This window comes from Anabrus simplex, chromosome 8, assembly GCF_040414725.1.
Source record: "Anabrus simplex isolate iqAnaSimp1 chromosome 8, ASM4041472v1, whole genome shotgun sequence".
Classification (NCBI taxonomy): Eukaryota; Metazoa; Arthropoda; class Insecta; order Orthoptera; family Tettigoniidae; genus Anabrus; species Anabrus simplex.
The window spans coordinates 209,639,563-209,657,667 of NC_090272.1; the positions used below are offsets into that span (position 1 = coordinate 209,639,563).

Sequence of the window (18,105 nt, forward strand, 5' to 3'; positions counted from 1 at the left end):
GTTAATCTCATCAACCGGATAACAAGCGCTTATAACTACATTCGGTGTGGACATTTTTTTAAAATAAAAAAAGCCTACCGAACCAAAGAACACATTGCAGAGATAATAATCATTTTTAGGAATAAATAAATAATATATTCTCATACTTTATTATATCTATCTAAAATTCATAGTATCCCTAGGATGTTTTTAGCATTGAGTTGCTTGCCTGAAGGGCAAGAACTGTAGATTTTTAATTTAATTTTGTTCGTATATATTTTGGTGTTCTGACCGAGTAAAATTATTATAACCGACACTTTCGTATCGCCTACAGAGTAGAGTTCTGTAGTAAGTGAAAAACGAAACCAATTAAAGTGGTATAAGTCCAGGACCCGCCGGCACGAACTCAGCGCCTGTGTCACGTCATGTGTGACGATATGGGGAAGTTGAGATTGTCAATAATGAATAGCCCCTTTGTATAACTTGACAACATATTGCATTACTTCTCCCTGCTGAAATTGAATGTATAATTAATTATAGGTTTTACGTTTTATTTGAGGAGAGCCGAATTTTTATTTTGCCATGCAGGCTCGTTTTGCCCCTCTACGGTTATTGATAGTTCTGTATTAGGTTTCAGTTTCTCCTTACCTGTAATCTCGTTGATGCTGAAATACGTAGCGAAGGGGTTGTTCTCCGAGACCAGCCCGTAGCGGATGGGGCGGGGAAATCCCTTGTCGCCATCTTCGGCGTGCACTTCAACCACAACGTCTCCCTGGAATATATAAGTTTCTCAATTACCCTTTGTTCTCACCAAAGTCTTCCATCCTTTTCATCATAGCGGTCACTAAAATTACCACTGCAACTTGCTATCAATCAACGCCCTCAGTTGAAGGATATGGAAATGAGCTCTGACCTTAAGAATGTCCCTGACATTTAACATCCCACGAACAAGAATAAAGTACGGTTATCGAGAATTTTCTTAAGAATGAATCATCCATGCGTGATTGTAGAACAACGGTAAGGAAGGAATTCAGTCACATGAAAACACACAATTAAAACTGTGCGGTGTATGACATCAAGTGTTTGCTTATCATTTTCTTCTTTTTATTATTCTTCTTCTTCTGCCATTATCTCAATAATCTTGAATTGGTACTAATGGACGTCAATCTTATGTGGAGGAATGTACTCACTATTGCGTGTTTCTGTGATGGTTTGTAGTATGATGTCTTGCGACACCTAGTTTTCACGAGTGAAGCATTCACCAAACATGGTCTATAGCGTATATATAAAGTAAGAGTTTAGTCTGTATATTGCTCAGAATTTGAAAAAAACGGTATTTCTGTATCGGCCGTGGCTACAGTAACATGCACCTTTTAATTTCCCGTCATGTCTGCAGTCGCTTAAGTGTGTCCAGTATCCAGTATTCGGGAGATAGTAGGTTCGAACCCCACTGTCGGCAGCCCTGAAAATGGTTTTCCGTGGTTTCCCATTTTCACACCAGGCAAATGCTGGGGCTGTACCTTAATTAAGGCCACGGCCGCTTCCTTCCCACTCCTAGCACTTCCCTGTCCCATCGTCGCCATAAGACCTATCTGTGTCGGTGCGACGTAAAGCAAAAAAAAAAGCATACTTTGGTGTCAGGTGCACAGACACTGAAATGTCTTTATTTTTAAATATTTACGGTATTTGCTAGTTAATGTATTTATTTGTTATTTTGTACTTAGTTTTCACCACGTTGTTAATATTTTAATACCATTTAATTTATCATCAAAAACTATAAACACACATGGTCCTTCGTAATTCTGAATGTATTTGGGTCGGAGCACGAGCACATATTGAGTTAACCTGTGTTTCCACTTGCTACCACAACATGACATGATGATGATGATGATGATGATGATGATGATGATGATGATGATGATAACGCTTGTTTAAAGGGGCCTTACATCTAGGCCGTTGGCCCCTAACAATAAAACAACAACAACAACAATAATAATAATAATAATAATAATCATCATCATCATCATCTATGGCCTCAGCTACCGTGTGCAGACATTTCAATTTGACGCCATCTGGCTGTCTGCTCGTCAATTTCGACGTTCTGTTTCACTCTAGGCCCACTAGATGGCAGACTGAGTAAACCAAAACTCTTTCGGGCGTCTGTCGTTGAGATTTAACTAATTTTGTCTAGTAAACACCAAATGTACACCAGAGATCTTTTACATGCCGACATCGTACGACATGGAGTGCCGAATGGATTTTTTTCCGCCCTTCAAAAATCCCACTACCTCTGCCGGGTTTGAACCCGCTATCCTGGGATCTGGAGTCCGACACTCTACCACTGATCCACAGAATTGGCCCCTAATGGTACGAAATGAGACGCAATGTAATGACAACTTAAAATTCCAAAATTCGTCCACTGGCCAGAATTCAGAACTTCATGATGAAGGCTGACTGGATGAATATGAACGTAAAATAATCAGTAGATGTAACTCACAATATTCAAAGTTAAAAATAATTCCAAAAAATTTCACTGACTAGAATTCAAAAAAGAGGACGATTAACAATGATTATCAACTTAAAACAATTAGTGAATCCGACCCGCAATGCCCTACCGTCCCAGAAACTAACTTAAAACAATGGTGTATACTGACCAAGGGACTGCTTCCAAAGTACAATCCTGCATCGATGATACTTGTTGTCTAAAGGGGTCCAAACTCCAGGTCAATGACCTCTCAAAATGGTAATTACCGCTAGGAAAGTAGAACCATAGCATTTCCCATGTAGCGGTATTAATCACATATAACGTAGACCCACGGTGTCGCTCATAGGGTGAGATTAATTGCAGTCAACGCCCAGACCCGTGGTGTTCCTCGAAACGCAGACCCACAACCAGATGATGAAACACCCCAGAGAGGAGAGCCTCTTTTCTCTCCTTGAGGTGTTCCAACCGAGCCTAGATAGAGGGGAACATCCGTCATAGTGGTGGCTACTATACAGTGTAACTGTTCCACCTCGTCATAACACTTGAGGAGATGAAAGTTATTATCTATGGGACACATGAATATTAAATAAACTATTTGTGGCTTGCCCGCAAATTGCCACTCAAATAGAAACAATTAACATTACATGGTTCCCCATTTCTCTATATAATGTTTGGGCGCCATGGTTACAGTTTTATTAATAAAACTGTAAACCAAAATTTATATTTACTAGCATAGAGACTTATACTTAAATCACAGGGGTAGGATTTTAAATAATTAACCATTAAGTATCGCTTAAGAAAGAAAATTAACGCAATATTAAATACAAATGAATTTATTATACAAAAAAATGAGATGAATCGGAAAAGTTTCCTTAAAGCGTGGAGGGATTTTGAATTTACTGAATTTACTATTGCTTGCTTTATCTAATTGAAGCTCACCAATTACAGCTTTCGTTGACGTCATCTGGTTTCCGTGGTTACTCGTTCTCTTCTTCTCGATGTAGACTCTGCTGCATGGACATCTTTCCTTCCTTCTCTGACATGGTACGGGCTATCTGGACTAACACTCCCTACATGCCTAGTATTTAAATTAGACATTGGCCCTATACTTGTAAAAACTGATCAGCTTTGATCGTAAGAGGAGAAAATTCAGAGATATGAATTTTTCCATATTAGTAGAAATCTCAATCCAACTGAGCTATACTATTTATACGGTACAGACTTGTACCAAATTCCGTAGACTTGAACTAAACATAGTTCTTCGTCCACAATATTTACTGAATATCACATAAGCCATAAGCTTGTTTCGTTTCTCGTAGATCCAATAACATTACCGCAGCGACAACACATTGTACAAAAGTAACTATGTCGCGGAGCGACCACACACCGTTTCAAAATCAAATCACGTCGTTCAAAGTAGATGTTCACAGTAGAAGTACTAGTGATGGAGTATCTCGTTAGGATGTTCGCTTCACAGCAGAAGTTGTACTTAGTTAGGAGTCGTTCTCGTGGTGAGAATCACTATATATCCGGGCTCACCCCCACTCTTGGTAACAGTTCAATCTCAAAACTCATATACAACGAAGTATCTGATTCGATAGATCGAAGCATCAACTCCCCTTCTCTTCATCTCGACAAGTCCAGAAGGCGTGGCGATAATATTGCTGACTAGCTTGCAAGCCTCGCGCACGGGTCGCTGTTTACTAGCCTTGGTCATAAAATAAACCCATGACTAACACAAAATCCCAAGCTTCAAGAATAACCCTCCGTATACACAAACATGAGATGAAATGAAAACAACTATGTCTCAACATTGACCGTATTTACAACATAATGAATTCTTATCCTACATAATATAATAATTTAAATAATAAAACAATGTTATCATATATACAATATGCTTCCAAAAAGCCTTGATTACAAATGATTGACGTTGAATAAATATGTTATTACAAATAATTGCCGATGGCGGATAAACTTGATATCAAATGATATCGCGTAACATGATATTATATTAAATTAGTAGGGCTGGGGAAGTCTGGACGGTTACAACAGGGGTACTGTAAACCCATAGTGATCCATCCACAGACCCATGGTATTCTTCACACAGTGGTACTAATCGCAAGAAAAGTCGATTTATGGCGTTCCTCGCGTGATGGTGCTAATCAAGGTAGTCTCATGGTTCAAAGTGCAGCATCTCTTGATCACCTAATACTAACTAATAGAGAATTACAAACAGACAACGAAAAGCAAATACAGAAGAACAAAGAACGTAAGTAATAGAGAAAATAAGCAACGAGACAAACAAATGTGTAAGGACGTAGAGTTTTACGTGGAAACTTGATTAATATAAGAGGAACTCACCGTCTGCAATGAACTGCTCATCCTAGTGACAGGAGGGAAGGTAGTGAATACCGGTGGCATGTCCTGAACGTCGGTGACCACCACAGCTACAGAGAAGCTCATCAGGTTACGTGTATCGTTCTCCGGCTCGGCGTACGCGTCCTGAAACACAACAAGGAACACAAAACTCCGCTCTGTCACATAATAACGGGGAGTCCTCGTGCTGAGCTGCACAGTACATAAGGCAAAGGGTTATGAAATAATAGTTTGCCCCCACAGGACTGCGACAGGCTTCTGCAGCCGGCACAAATCCTATCCTCGCCGCTAGATGGAGGCTTCATTCATTCCATTCCTGACCCGGTCGAATGACTGGAAACAGGCTGTGGATTTTCATTATGAAAAAAGAAAACAGTCTAAGATATGCTTCACAATTAGTCACCAATGATCTTCATTTAGGGCAGTCACCCAGGTGGTAGATTCCCTATCAGTTATGAACCTAGGCTTTTCTTAATTGTCTTAAAACTACTTGAAATTTTATGGAACATTTCCCAGGATAAATTGTTCGAATCTGTTACTCCCCGTCCTATAAATTAATATTTGCCCAAATTCTTCCTCTTCAATTCCAAATTTGCCTTCATATTATTATCTTTTCTACTTATAAAAGCTCTTCTCAAGCTTATTCACCTACTAATGTGATTCCACACCATCTCTCCCCTTGACAGCTCGTAACATACCGCTTAGTAGAGCAGCTCGTCTCCTTACCTACAAATTTTTCAACCTCAAAGTTTGCAATATTTTCGTAACACTATTCTTTTGTCGTAAATAACCCAGAACAAATCGAGCTGCTTTCCTTTGGATTTGCAAGGTTTCGGGCTGGGAAGACTTGGGAGAAAGAAGACGAGCTGCTCGACTAAGTGGTATGTTCCCAGCTGTCAGTGGAGAGATGGCGTGGAATGACATTAGTTGACGAATAAGTTTGAGTGATGTCTTTAAAAGCAGGAAACATCACAATATGAAGATAAAGTTGGAATTCAAGAGGACAAATTAGGGCAAATCTTCGTTTATAGGAAGAGAAGTTAGGTATTGGAATAATTTACGGAGGGAAATGTTCAATAAATTTCCAATGTCTTTGAAATCATTCATGGAAGGTTAGGAAAACAACATATAGGGAATCTGCCACCTGGGCGACTGCCCTAAATGCAGATCAGGATAGATAGATAGATAGATAGATAGATAGATAGATAGATAGATAGATAGATAGATAGATAGATAGATAGATAGATAGATAGATATTTTTGTAGTCCCTCACAATCTTTTTTCTTTACAATTTGTTTTACGTCGCACAGACACAGATAGGTCTTGTGGCGATGATGGGATAGGAAAGGCCTAGGAGTGGGAAGGAAACGGTAGTGGTCTTAATTAAGGCATTTGCCTGGTGTGAAAATGGGAAAACACGGAAAACTATCCTCAGGGCTGCCGACAGTGAGGTTAGAACCCACTATCTTCCGGATGCCAGCTCACAGCTGCGCACTCCTAACCGCACGGCCAGCTCGCCAGGTAGTCCCCCACTATCGTCTATTCCATACAGTATAACATCGTCTACAAATAGCCTTATCTGTCATTCCAGTTCTTTAGTCATATCATTTTATATATAAGAAAAAATGTCCAATAATAGTGCCCTACGGGATTCCCGCTCTCCCCTATTAAATGCTACAGGATCAGGTAATGCTTCATCAACCCTAATTCTCTGAGTTCTGTTTTCTAGAAATTTTGTCACCCAATCAACCATTATTTTGTCTAGTTCAATAGCCCTTATTTTCGTCAGGAGTGTCCCATGATCTACTCTATCAATAGCCTTCGATAGGTCAATAGCGATACAGTCAATTTGACCTCTGCTGTTGAATACGTCAACACGCTTTGGTACACCGTACACGTCATACAGATTGATGAGGTCCCGTAAATTAGAACTGTAGAATCACCACAAGTTACCTGAAGCCCCCGTTAATAAAATGAGATATCTTGCAAGGTATGTTCCTTGTGATGTCAGAAGAGTCTACATAAAATACTGAAGGGCACAAATCGTCCACTCTTTCAAAATAAACTGACACATTCAAGGGGTATCCCTAGACCACGAGGCCAGGTCTTAACAAGCTAATCACCGGGCGAGTTGGCCGTGCGCGTAGAGGCGCGCGGCTGTGAGCTTGCATCCGGGAGATAGTAGGTTCGAATCCCACTATCGGCAGCCCTGAAAATGGTTTTCCGTGGTTTCCCATTTTCACACCAGGCAAATGCTGGGGCTGTACCTTAATTAAGGCCACGGCCGCTTCCTTCCAACTCCTAGGCCCTTCCTATCCCATCGTCGCCATAAGACCTATCTGTGTCGGCGCGACGTAAAGCCCCTAGCAAAAAAAAACAAAAAAACAAGCTAATCGTTAACAATCTCACGTTATATAGCTGCAGCTATGACGAGAAAATCACCAGAAGCGTTTATATTATTCTACCTTCAAACACAAAGACATGCTGTTTTCAGTTAGTTGGTTTGTTACCTTCCACCACTGTTTATAAGATACTAGCTTGTTAATGAAACTTGGACAGATGTTCTATTTTCTTTCCATGTAAGCAAACCTTGGCCAGTCTGACTGGTGTGACTTCTGCTCTCAACAAAGTTACAATATGTCTTCAGCTCCGAGTAGGCGTATTACGAGATACAATTTTAGAACACAAGTCGCAAATACAAGACGCACGCTGAGCAGCGTAGGCTTCTACTTAACAACTTTGAACCAAGGAACTTGGCCGTGCGGTTAAGAGCGCGCGGGAGTGAGCTTGCATTACGGACATAGTGCATTCGAATACCACTGCCAGCAACACTGAAAATGGTTTTCCGTAGTTTTCTGTTTTCACGTCAGGCAAATGTTGGGGATGTACAGTACCTTATTTAAGGTAGATTGTAAAAATTAATAGATTTGAAGCTCTACACTCTGTAGGCGGAAGGGCTGTTCCTCAACATCGATTGTTCTGAGAAGTGCTTTCCGTGGTTTACCATTCTCCTGCACTATTGTATGAAAACCTGCATCCTGTTTTCGTCGAAGCCTGTCGCACTCCTCTGGGGAAATGATTAATGACTGACAGATGAAATGAAATCATATTGGACAGTGTTTCTGGAATGAAAGTTGACAGGGAAAACCGGAGCACCCGGAGGAAAACCTGTCCCGCCTCCACTTTGTACAAATCTCACATGGACTGACCGGGATTTGAACCATGGAACCCAGTGGTGAGAGGCCGACGCGCTGCCGCCCGAGCCGCAGAGGCATGCACTACTGTATAGTGTAGTAGATAATTTATAGGTTCCAAGGAGAACCTCTAGAGCACCTTCTTGTGCCAGAATAATATTTTCCTTGGCGGAATGTAGTATGCCCACATGCGGTCAGAACAGTCAACAGCTTTCTTTGCACCATTGAAAAGTCCGACTCGTTGGCTGAATGGTCAGCGTACTGACCTTCGGTTCAGAGGGTCCCGGTTTCGATTCCCGGCCGGGTCGGGGATTTTAACCTTAATTGGTTAATTCCAGTGGCCCGGGGGCTGAGTGTTTGTGCTGTCCCCAACATTCCTGCAACTCACACACCACACACAACACTATCCTCCACCACAATAACACGCAGTTACCTACACATGGCAGATGCCGCCCACCCTGATCGGAGGGTCTGCCTTACAAGGGCTGCACTCGGCTAGAAATAGCCACACGAGATTATTAATTATTACCATTGAAAACCATTACAGAATTTGACTTCATGGCCGGATCACATTTTTTACATAAATATGTCTTATGGCTGGGGGGTCATCCAATAATTTGCGTAACGTAACGCGACAAAATGAGTCACGGAAGTGTAACCATAGTAACCGTGCAGGCTGTGATGTAAGGTATGGATGGATGGTCAGATAATGTTACGTAGCGACCGAGCAGGCATTTATGTAAGGTATGGATGGATGGTCAGACAACGTTACTTAGCAACCGTGAAGGCTCTGATGTAAGGTTTGGATGGATAACCAGACAGTGTTACCTATCAACGGTGCAGGCAATGATGTAAGGTATGGATGGATGACCAGGCAATGTTACCTAGCAACGGCACAGGCAGTGATGTAAAGTTTGGATGGCCGGACAATGTAGCTTAGCAACGGTGCAGGCAGTGATGTAAGGTATGGATGGATGACCAGGCAATGTTACCTAGCAACGGCACAGGCAGTGATGTAAGGTATGGATGGTCAGACAATGTTACCTGGGGCCGATAGCAGAAGCGACGACTAGTTTTAAGCCTTAGACAACGTATACCTAAACAACGTCTAAATCGAGCATGTTCTTCCAATGCATAAACAAGGTTCAGTCGGTGTTTAACTAGACATCGTTTAAAGTTTCAATATTGGTTTGAAAATGGAGATAGAAGTATCTTTCATGCAACTCTTTGCTTGTAGCAACCAATGAAATTCGTCGGTGCGCGCGCCGAACTCCAGTCAGCTGTTTGTCTTCCTGTACATATTACTCAAATATGGCTATGCATGAGCATGACTTGCCTACAGATAAGAATATCGCTTTCTGTGGAAATTAATCTCATAATATAACCGACACTAAAGCAACACGCCACTGTACGGGGAAGTGAAGCTTTGATTATAGCATTGTTACGGTGAGTGTAATCCACTCGGAAATAGCTTCGTGAAATAACAAATGCTACAGGTCCAGGCAGCAACATTGGCATCATACAGTACACCTCGCAAGAACAAAGAAAAAAGCGCCCGTGCATTGGATTAAATTATGTTTATATGTGCGCTGTACGAAGGAAAATCAATGAATTTTATATGGCAGAGAAAAACATCCAGACAGTGAAGTCTGTGTTAGCCTAACTGAAAAAATGTATACAGTACAAGGGTCTAAGCAGTAGTTTGTGAAAAATGTTCAAAGAACTTGCATTTCAGTAGAAAAGGACATAAAATACCAAGTATTTGCTGACAGTCCAACCCCCTTTTAACGATCACACCATCCAAGAGTATTGCAGGGAACTTCATTCCATGTGTTCTTTCCACAATTACCCTTTATAACTTCATCATTTATATCATGGGTGACGTCCAGCTCTATGGCTAAATGGTTAGCGTGCTGGCCTTTGGTCACAGGGATCCCGGGTTCGATTCCCGGCAGGGTCGGGAATTTTAACCATCATTGGTTAATTTCGCTGGCATGGGGGCTGGGTGTATGTGTCGTCTTCATCATCATTTCATCCTCATTACGACGCGCAGGTTGCCTACGGGTGTCAAATCGAAAGACCTGCACCTGGCGAGCCGAACATGTCCTCGGACACTCCCGGCACTAAAACCCATACGCCATTTCATTTCATTTCATGGGTGACGAACCTTTCCCGCCGTAAGCGCAGTGCCCGAGCTAAAATACCTGTGGAAGCGGTCACAAACTCTTCACCTCAGTCGGTTTGTACTTCCTCACGTTGCTGGCTCAGGGCTGTTCACGCCTATCGGTGACAGGCTCCTGTTACCTGTTTTGGTCGACAAGTAGCGATTGAAGGATACAGCTACATAGATTATGGCATAAGGTTTAACAGAGTGTGTTTGTATGACGTGACGTTTTACTACAGAAGCCATACAGAAACTGCAAAGTATTCGGCATAATTCTGCTTCATAATTGAGCATGAGGTCATAGGAGTATATGGAAGGCGTTCGGCAATAAAACACCGCGCTTGCCAGACGTGTTGGTGAGCTGTGATTCAGCCGCCCCGAACGTGGTTCGATGACATAAAGCTGTTGGCTGGAACACGCTAGTTCCAAGTGACTCTAGACCGAAGACGATGGAGGCATATGGAAGAGGCCTATATCCAGCAGTGGATTGAAATAGGCTAGAGAAGAAGAACTAGAAGAAGAAGAAGAAGAAGAAGAAGAAGAAGAAGAACTGAGCATGTTCATAGAAGAGCATATTTTCTTTCTTTATTAATCCATTTACCCTCCAGGGCTGGCTTTTACCTCGGACTCAGCGAGGGATCCCCACCTCTACCACCTCAAAGGCAGTGTCCTGGAACGTGAGAATTTGGGTCGGGCGAATACAACTGGGGAAGAGGTCCAGTACCTCGCCCAGGCAGTCTCACCTGTTATGCTGAATAGGGGCCTTGAGGTGGGTATGGTAAGATTGGAACGGATAGATAAGGAAGAGGGAAGGAAGCGATCGTGGCCGTAAGTTAGGTACCATCCCGGCATTTGCATGGAGAAGAAGTGGGGAAAGCAAGGCAAACTACTTCGAGGATGGTTGAGGTGGGAATCGAACCCTCCTCTACTCAGTTGACTTCCCGAGGCTGAGTGGACCAGTTCCAGCCCTCGCACCACTTTTCAAATCTCGTGGCAGAGCCGGGACTGGAACCCGGGCCTCCGGGGATAGCAGCTAATCACACTAATCACTACAATACAGAGGTGAACCAGAAGAGCATATTACAGCCTTCCCCCTCAAAAAATGCCTTTTATTTTGTACTTCATATTTTATGATAACCATTTAAGTAATTTTCGTAGTACATAGTGATTACAAAGCGAACGCTTTGTTGAGCACGTTTAACTATGTACGTCCTTATATGAAAGAATATATACATGTATTGCACGGAGTCCCGTAGTTATGAAGGTGACCCCGCCAGGCTTGCGCTATCTGATAACGTAGCGCTCGTAGCAGCTGTTTCTCATGCACGCAGAGCTGTCAGTCACCTCATGGCCTTGACATGCCTGATCAATATTCTCCTCGTGTGAAACCTACCGTGGCATAAACTGTGAGCTGGTAGGTAATCTGCGTCTCGAAGTCCAACGAGCCACTCAGGATGATGGAGACATTCACTGTGGTAGGTGACGCCAGCACCAAATTACCGAACGTGAAAATGGACGAACCCTGGAACAAAGAACAACATAAGATTCTCCTGATCGACAATTAACAGAGATGTTGCACCTATGATGAAATTTTAATAAGATACTTCGTTAAGATAAAAAATTATTATAATTTACTCAGAATTTTTACCTTAATTTTGTTATGTAGAGATTTAAACATAACCTAACTCCCGCATTTATTCGTGACACTGTACAGTACTTCTACACTGACTGACAGAGCAAATGCAACACCAAGAAGGAGTGGTCAGAACTTTATGCCAATTGCAGGGTAGACTGATGTCACTGAGGTATGCTCATGATGTGAAATGCGCCGCTGTGCTGCGCACGTAGCGAACGGTAAATGGGACACGGCTTTGGCGAATGGCCCACTTCGTACCGTGATTTCTCAGCCGACAGTCATTGTAGAACGTGTTGTCGTGTGCCACAGGACACGTGTATAGCTAAGAATGCCAGGCCGCCGTCAACGGAGGCATTTCCAGCAGACAGACGATATTACGAGGGGTATGGTGATCGGGCTGAGAAGGGCAGGTTGGTCGCTTCGTCAAATCGCAGCCGATACCCATAGGGATGTGTTCACGGTGCAGCGCCTGTGGCGAAGATGGTTGGCGCAGGGACATGTGGCACGTGCGAGGGGTCCAGGCGCAGCCCGAGTGACGTCAGCACGCGAGGATCGGCGCATCCGCCGCCAAGCAGTGGCAGCCCCGCACGCCACGTCAACCGCCATTCTTCAGCATGTGCAAGACACCCTGGCTGTTCCAATATCGACCAGAACAATTTCCCGTCGATTGGTTGAAGGAGGCCTGCACTCCCGGCGTCCGCTCAGAAGACTACCATTGACTCCACAGCATAGACGTGCACGCCTGGCATGGTGCCGGGCTAGAGCGACTTGGATGAGGGAATGGCAGAACGTCGTGTTCTCCGATGAGTCACGCTTCTGTTCTGTCAGTGATAGTCACCGCAGACGAGTGTGGCGTCGGCGTGGAGAAAGGTCAAATCCGGCAGTAACTGTGGAGCGCCCTACCGCTAGACAACGCGGCATCAAGGTTTGGGGCTCTATTGCGTATGATTCCACGTCACCTCTAGTGCGTATTCAAGGCACGTTAAATGTCCACCGCTACGTGCAGCATGTGCTGCGGCCGGTGGCACTCCCGTACCTTCAGGGGCTGCCCAATGCTCTGTTTCAGCAGGATAATGCCCGCCCACACACTGCTCGCATCTCCCAACAGGCTCTACGAGGTGTACAGATGCTTCCGTGGCCAGCGTACTCTCCGGATCTCTCACCAATCGAACACGTGTGGGATCTCATTGGACGCCGTTTGCAAACTCTGCCCCAGCCTCGTACGGACGACCAACTGTGGCAAATGGTTGACCGAAAATGGAGAACCATCCCTCAGGACACCATCCGCACTCTTATTGACTCTGTACCTCGACGTGTTTCTGCGTGCATCGCCGCTCGCGGTGGTCCTACATCCTACTGAGTCGATGCCGTGCGCATTGTGTAACCTGCATATCGGTTTGAAATAAACATCAATTATTCGTCCGTGCCGTCTCTGTTTTTTCCCCAACTTTCATCCCTTTCGAACCACTCCTTCTTGGTGTTGCATTTGCTCTGTCAGTCAGTGTATATTATTTTTAAGAATTAGATATAAATTTAAAAAAAATACTTATGCATTTTTAGAAATAATAATTTTTAAATTGGAGAACAACACGTGTCCAGGAACTTCCAGTACCTTTATTTCTTTCTTTCTTTCTTTCTTTCTTAATCCATTTACCCTCCAGGGTTGGTTGTTCTCTCGGACACAGCGAGGGAGCCCACCTCAAGGGCAGTGTCCTGGAACGTGAGACTATTGGTCAGGGGATACAACTGGGAAGGAAGACCAGTAACTCGCCCAAGCGGCCTCACCTGGTATGCTGAAGATTGGGAGGGATAGACAAGGAAATGGAAGGATGCGGCCGTGGCCTTAACTTAGGTACCATCCCGGCATTTTCCTAGAGAAGAAGTGGGAAACTTCGGAAAACCACTTCGAGGATGGCTGAGAAGGGAATCGAACCCCCTCTACTCAGTTGACCTCCCGAGGCTGAGTGGACCCCGTTCCAGCCCTTGTACCACTTTTCAAATTTCGTGGCAGAGCCGGGAATCGAACCTGGGCCTCCGGGGGTGGGAGGTAATCACACTAACCATTACACCAAAGAGGCGTACACTTCCAGTACGATTTTTGAAAAATGTTTAGAAATATAACTAAGTCACTAAGAACAAAAGATGAAAAATCGTGAGCTGAAAAGTAGTAATTTCCTCAAGGCTACTAATAGTAGACTAACGTGGTTTCTCAAACAATCTGCTGAATTAGCTCCTCGTGCTAACCGTATGATGGTTTGGTTTTCAAAGCCATCAATAATAATAATTAATTGAGAAATTGGTAAGAAAGAGTCCGAGGGTTTAGTCTTTCATCTGAGGTCAAACAAGGAACTGTGTGCGAGAATCGGAAAGATCACCATCGTTATGAAGAAAGGAAGGTTAACCTTTTTGGTCACCTGAAGAGAATGAATCCGCAGAGATTGGCGCATAAATTGCTCACTTTACAGGACAAATGGAAATCTCATTCCCGCTGACTGAAAGGGGTGCACAAAGACATGCGGTTAAAAGATATAAGACCATGGAGAGGACTATGTTTACGATGAATGTGGCGGGGTTGAGGGGTGATCCAGAGAAAGAACCTGCTAAACCGTGAAACATCTCGATGGAAGATCGGCTGAAATGGAGCGCAAGGTTGCAAAACCTTTGGTTACTATGTAAACAAAAAGGTGTAAGCCTAAGAAATAGTGGCAGGTCGTTTGTGTAAGAGTAGTCCATAGTTAGCTGTATCGATATCAATAAATAAATAAAAGCATTATACAAGGAACGGAAATCAGCAGCAGGGATGCTTACAGATCGATGATCAAGGCCACCAAGGAAAAGTTAGATCCCGTACCCAAGCGCCATGGACAGAAGAAAGGAGGAGATTGCAGAGTGAAAGGATGAAGGAGAACTGAATTCGAATTAACGTGGTAGATAGTCGGCCATAACCTGTCATCCCTGGGAGGGCGGTTCCTTTTCTCACCAGGGGGGAGGGGGGGGGAGATTGACACGGCCGGACAGTAGTTGTAGGAGTGGCGCCTTGCACGTGGACTGGTTGGGGTCAGCAAGTTAATTTTAGGATTATAGGGTTAATTTAGATGTAGGGGTGCCCCAACATGTGGACTGGTCATCCGCCGATGTCAGTGGCAGCTTAGTAGATTTAGTTTAGGGGTAGTGCCTTGCATGGAGACTGGTATCCCGGCCGTGTGGAGGGCCACCAAGTTAGTTGTAAGATTATAGGGTTGTAGGGTTGGTCATTACATGTGGACTGGTCATCCGCCCATGTAAGGGGCCGCTTAGTAGTTTTAGTCGGTGTGTTTTTAGTTCTGATTATAATTGTTCGCATCGTTAACATGTATCTCGGCGAAAAGCCTGTAATGTTCAACGAATTACTACACTATACTATACTATACTATACTATACTATACTATACTAGTCTGCCATAACGAAAGAAGAAGAAATAAATAATTAAGAAAGAAAATATTAAAGAAAGGAAAATCATGAAAAAAATCTTGAGGCCAAGAATTAAAAATGGAATACATTACCCCAAAACCAACTCGAAAACATATTTCAAAATATCGAAACTTACCGATACAATGAAACTGCGATGGATTCAATTTTTAAGCCATTTGGAAAGAATGAATAACAACAGACTTACTAATCAAACACACAAAATCAAACGTACGAGATCAAAATAGTATAAGCAAGTAGAGAAAGACCTCACTGAATTACGATCACCAAGTCTGTAGGATAGAAATGCTATCAGGAAAATTGTTCACACATGGGCATTTGAGGAAGACGAGAAGAAACCAACACTACGTACTGGTCGGAGGAACAGAAATCACAACAATCGATTAAAATGAATAACTGCTGGGTAAGGACAAAAGCTCAACAAATGTTTATTCTGCGTGGTCCGAAGTGACCCCTTCGCGCAAAATAATAATAATAATAATAATAATAATAATAATAATAATAATAATAATAATAATAATAATAATAATAATAATAATTGTACCGGGAGGTACACCTCTACGCCGCACATTTAAATCTTTCGCCACAAAGACCTCCTCTTCTGGAGAAATCTTGAACTGGAAACTACACCTACTTAAACCGTTACTCAGAAGATGTCACTACAGAAATCTAATGAAATTTTGTTTAGTTTGAAGTTCCATGTACTGTATGAAACTCTACGTGTTTTGTTTACCATTTATCAAGAAGTTGGGACTTTCTTCAACAGAGGTCACTGCTAAAAAACTATGATCATGCACCCTGGTGCGAAGTGGAAGAACTTTGATTTGAAGAAGTTTTGTATTCATAAGTGTTTTTTTTTTTTTTTTTTTTTTTTTTTACTAAATTATGTTCATTCAATTTTGGGTTGGCAATATTGATCTTTTCCTTCCGCAAGTTTTGAATTTAGCCAATCACGAATTTCTGTAATTAATTTTCCACCTATCACAGGCTTCCTGTTCGATCCTGTAGTGTAACTTTGAATTGACCAATTAAATTGAGAGGGTGTGGCTGGTTTATTCATGAATGATCTCGAACTTTCCCCGAGGGTTTATGAACTGCGGATTTTCACGTCTCTTGGCCATTTAATCGTCATCTAACTTAGTGTGTGTGTCAAGCGGGAGGCGTGAAGCGCCTCTTTCATCAGGCAGCAGTTATTCAGCAAGGTAATGGCCAATTAACATCTTTATTTCTTGCTAGCTCTGCAGTTTAACCCGAGGGAGAGGTCCGAAACCTTAACTACGTAACCTACTTTCCTGTAAATGTAACTTCTGCCGGCTTTTGTTATAACTTCATAAAACTTTAACTGTAAATCGGGGATAGAGAGTAATGTACCCTCTCGAGCTCCCTTTCATATTGGTTTGAGGTGACTACGTTTTGTAACTTTCCTTAATGTCTTAAATTTTCTTTCGGATACGAGTCACCTCCATAGTTTGGGAATAGCCCCTATTTCATCGGCCTAGTGCCCCTTAGGATTTTAGAATGCATATTTAGGAGTGCAAGTACACGCCTCCATTCAATTTGTGTTTCGGGCCATTTTCTTAACCTGTTCTTTTTCGCTACGGCCCAATAGGTTGGGTACTAGATACTCCTGTTTCAAATTTGTAAGTTGTGCCTTGATGGCAAGTGATTGTAATTTTCTGATATCGCCTTGAATAGGCTTGGAAAACGGAGAGCACATTAGCTCTTTTTCAAGTGTTGTAAAAGTGCCTCTAGGAGGCATGATATTGTAAATTACGGAGCTAGTGCTCCATTGTACTAGGTTTTTTCTGCCCTTGTAAAATTGTGCCCTTTTGTAAATTTGAGCCGAGTGCTCAAGAATTGTGAAGCGATGGGCTGGAAGCCCTGATTACTAAACAGTCACTAAATTTTGGATTTTCTTGTTTTGTCTAAACTTTGTCATGGTACCTGATATGTCATTGTTATCTCACTAAGTGTATGTATGTTTGTATGTTTAGTCGTCAGCCCGAAGGCTGGTTGGATCCTCAACAGTTCCGCCATAAGCTGTCATAGATGGCCTAGGCATCACTGAAGATGAGGAGTGAGGTAGTTTCCCGTTGCTTCCCTCACCGAGTCAGAAGTTGCTATTACATATCAGTCTGCCAAGCCCACTGAAATGCAAGCACCAACTGACCCTATGAGCAATATTTTCACACCATTCATAGCAGGGACTGGCTGCAGAAGGAATGGTATTACTAGCATCACTCATACCTCAGTCACTTTCATATTGTCAAAGCCAACGATAAAGCTGAGACAGATCAATGAAAGTAACAAAATTGCTCTAGCCCATACCAGAAGACATAGTGCACTGCAAACACTAGGTCCTGCCAGCAAAGGCACCTGAATTTGTTAACTTGTTGCTTTTTGAAAATATAACCTTCCACTTCAGTTTAATTTCTTTCTTGACTTAGTAGTTAGACCCATTCACCCCGGCACCTTCTTTCACCTCTGCTGGTCCACGGGTAGCTCCGTAACAACAACAACAACAACAACAATAATAATAATAATAATAATAATAATAATTATAATAATAATAATAATAATGTATGACCTTACGAGAGGCCTGGTGCAGTTCTTTGGAGTTGATGTCTTATACGCGACCTGTGCGTCTGTCAAGATGGGGCTCTAACTATGATGAATTCCAATGCTGAAGGTGACACACACACACAATTCAGTCCCCGAGTTAGGGGCATTAACTGAAGTTAAAATCTTCAACCCGGGCGAGAATCGAACATGAAACTTGTGAACTGAAGGCCAGTATACT

General features: G+C 42.8%; 1 protein-coding gene across 1 annotated transcript in view; it reads right to left on the reverse strand.

Annotated features, from left to right (window-relative positions):
• Cad86C (Cadherin 86C) overlaps positions 1-18,105 on the reverse strand; it is a 162,285-nt gene that overhangs the window by 130,617 nt on the left and 13,563 nt on the right. Inside the window, exons 5-7 of the mRNA XM_068229096.1 lie at positions 11,595-11,723; positions 4,829-4,969; positions 628-751 (exon numbers count right to left, since the gene is read on the reverse strand). Coding sequence (XP_068085197.1) covers positions 628-751; positions 4,829-4,969; positions 11,595-11,723 — 394 coding nt within the window. The remainder of the gene's footprint in view (positions 1-627; positions 752-4,828; positions 4,970-11,594; positions 11,724-18,105) is intronic.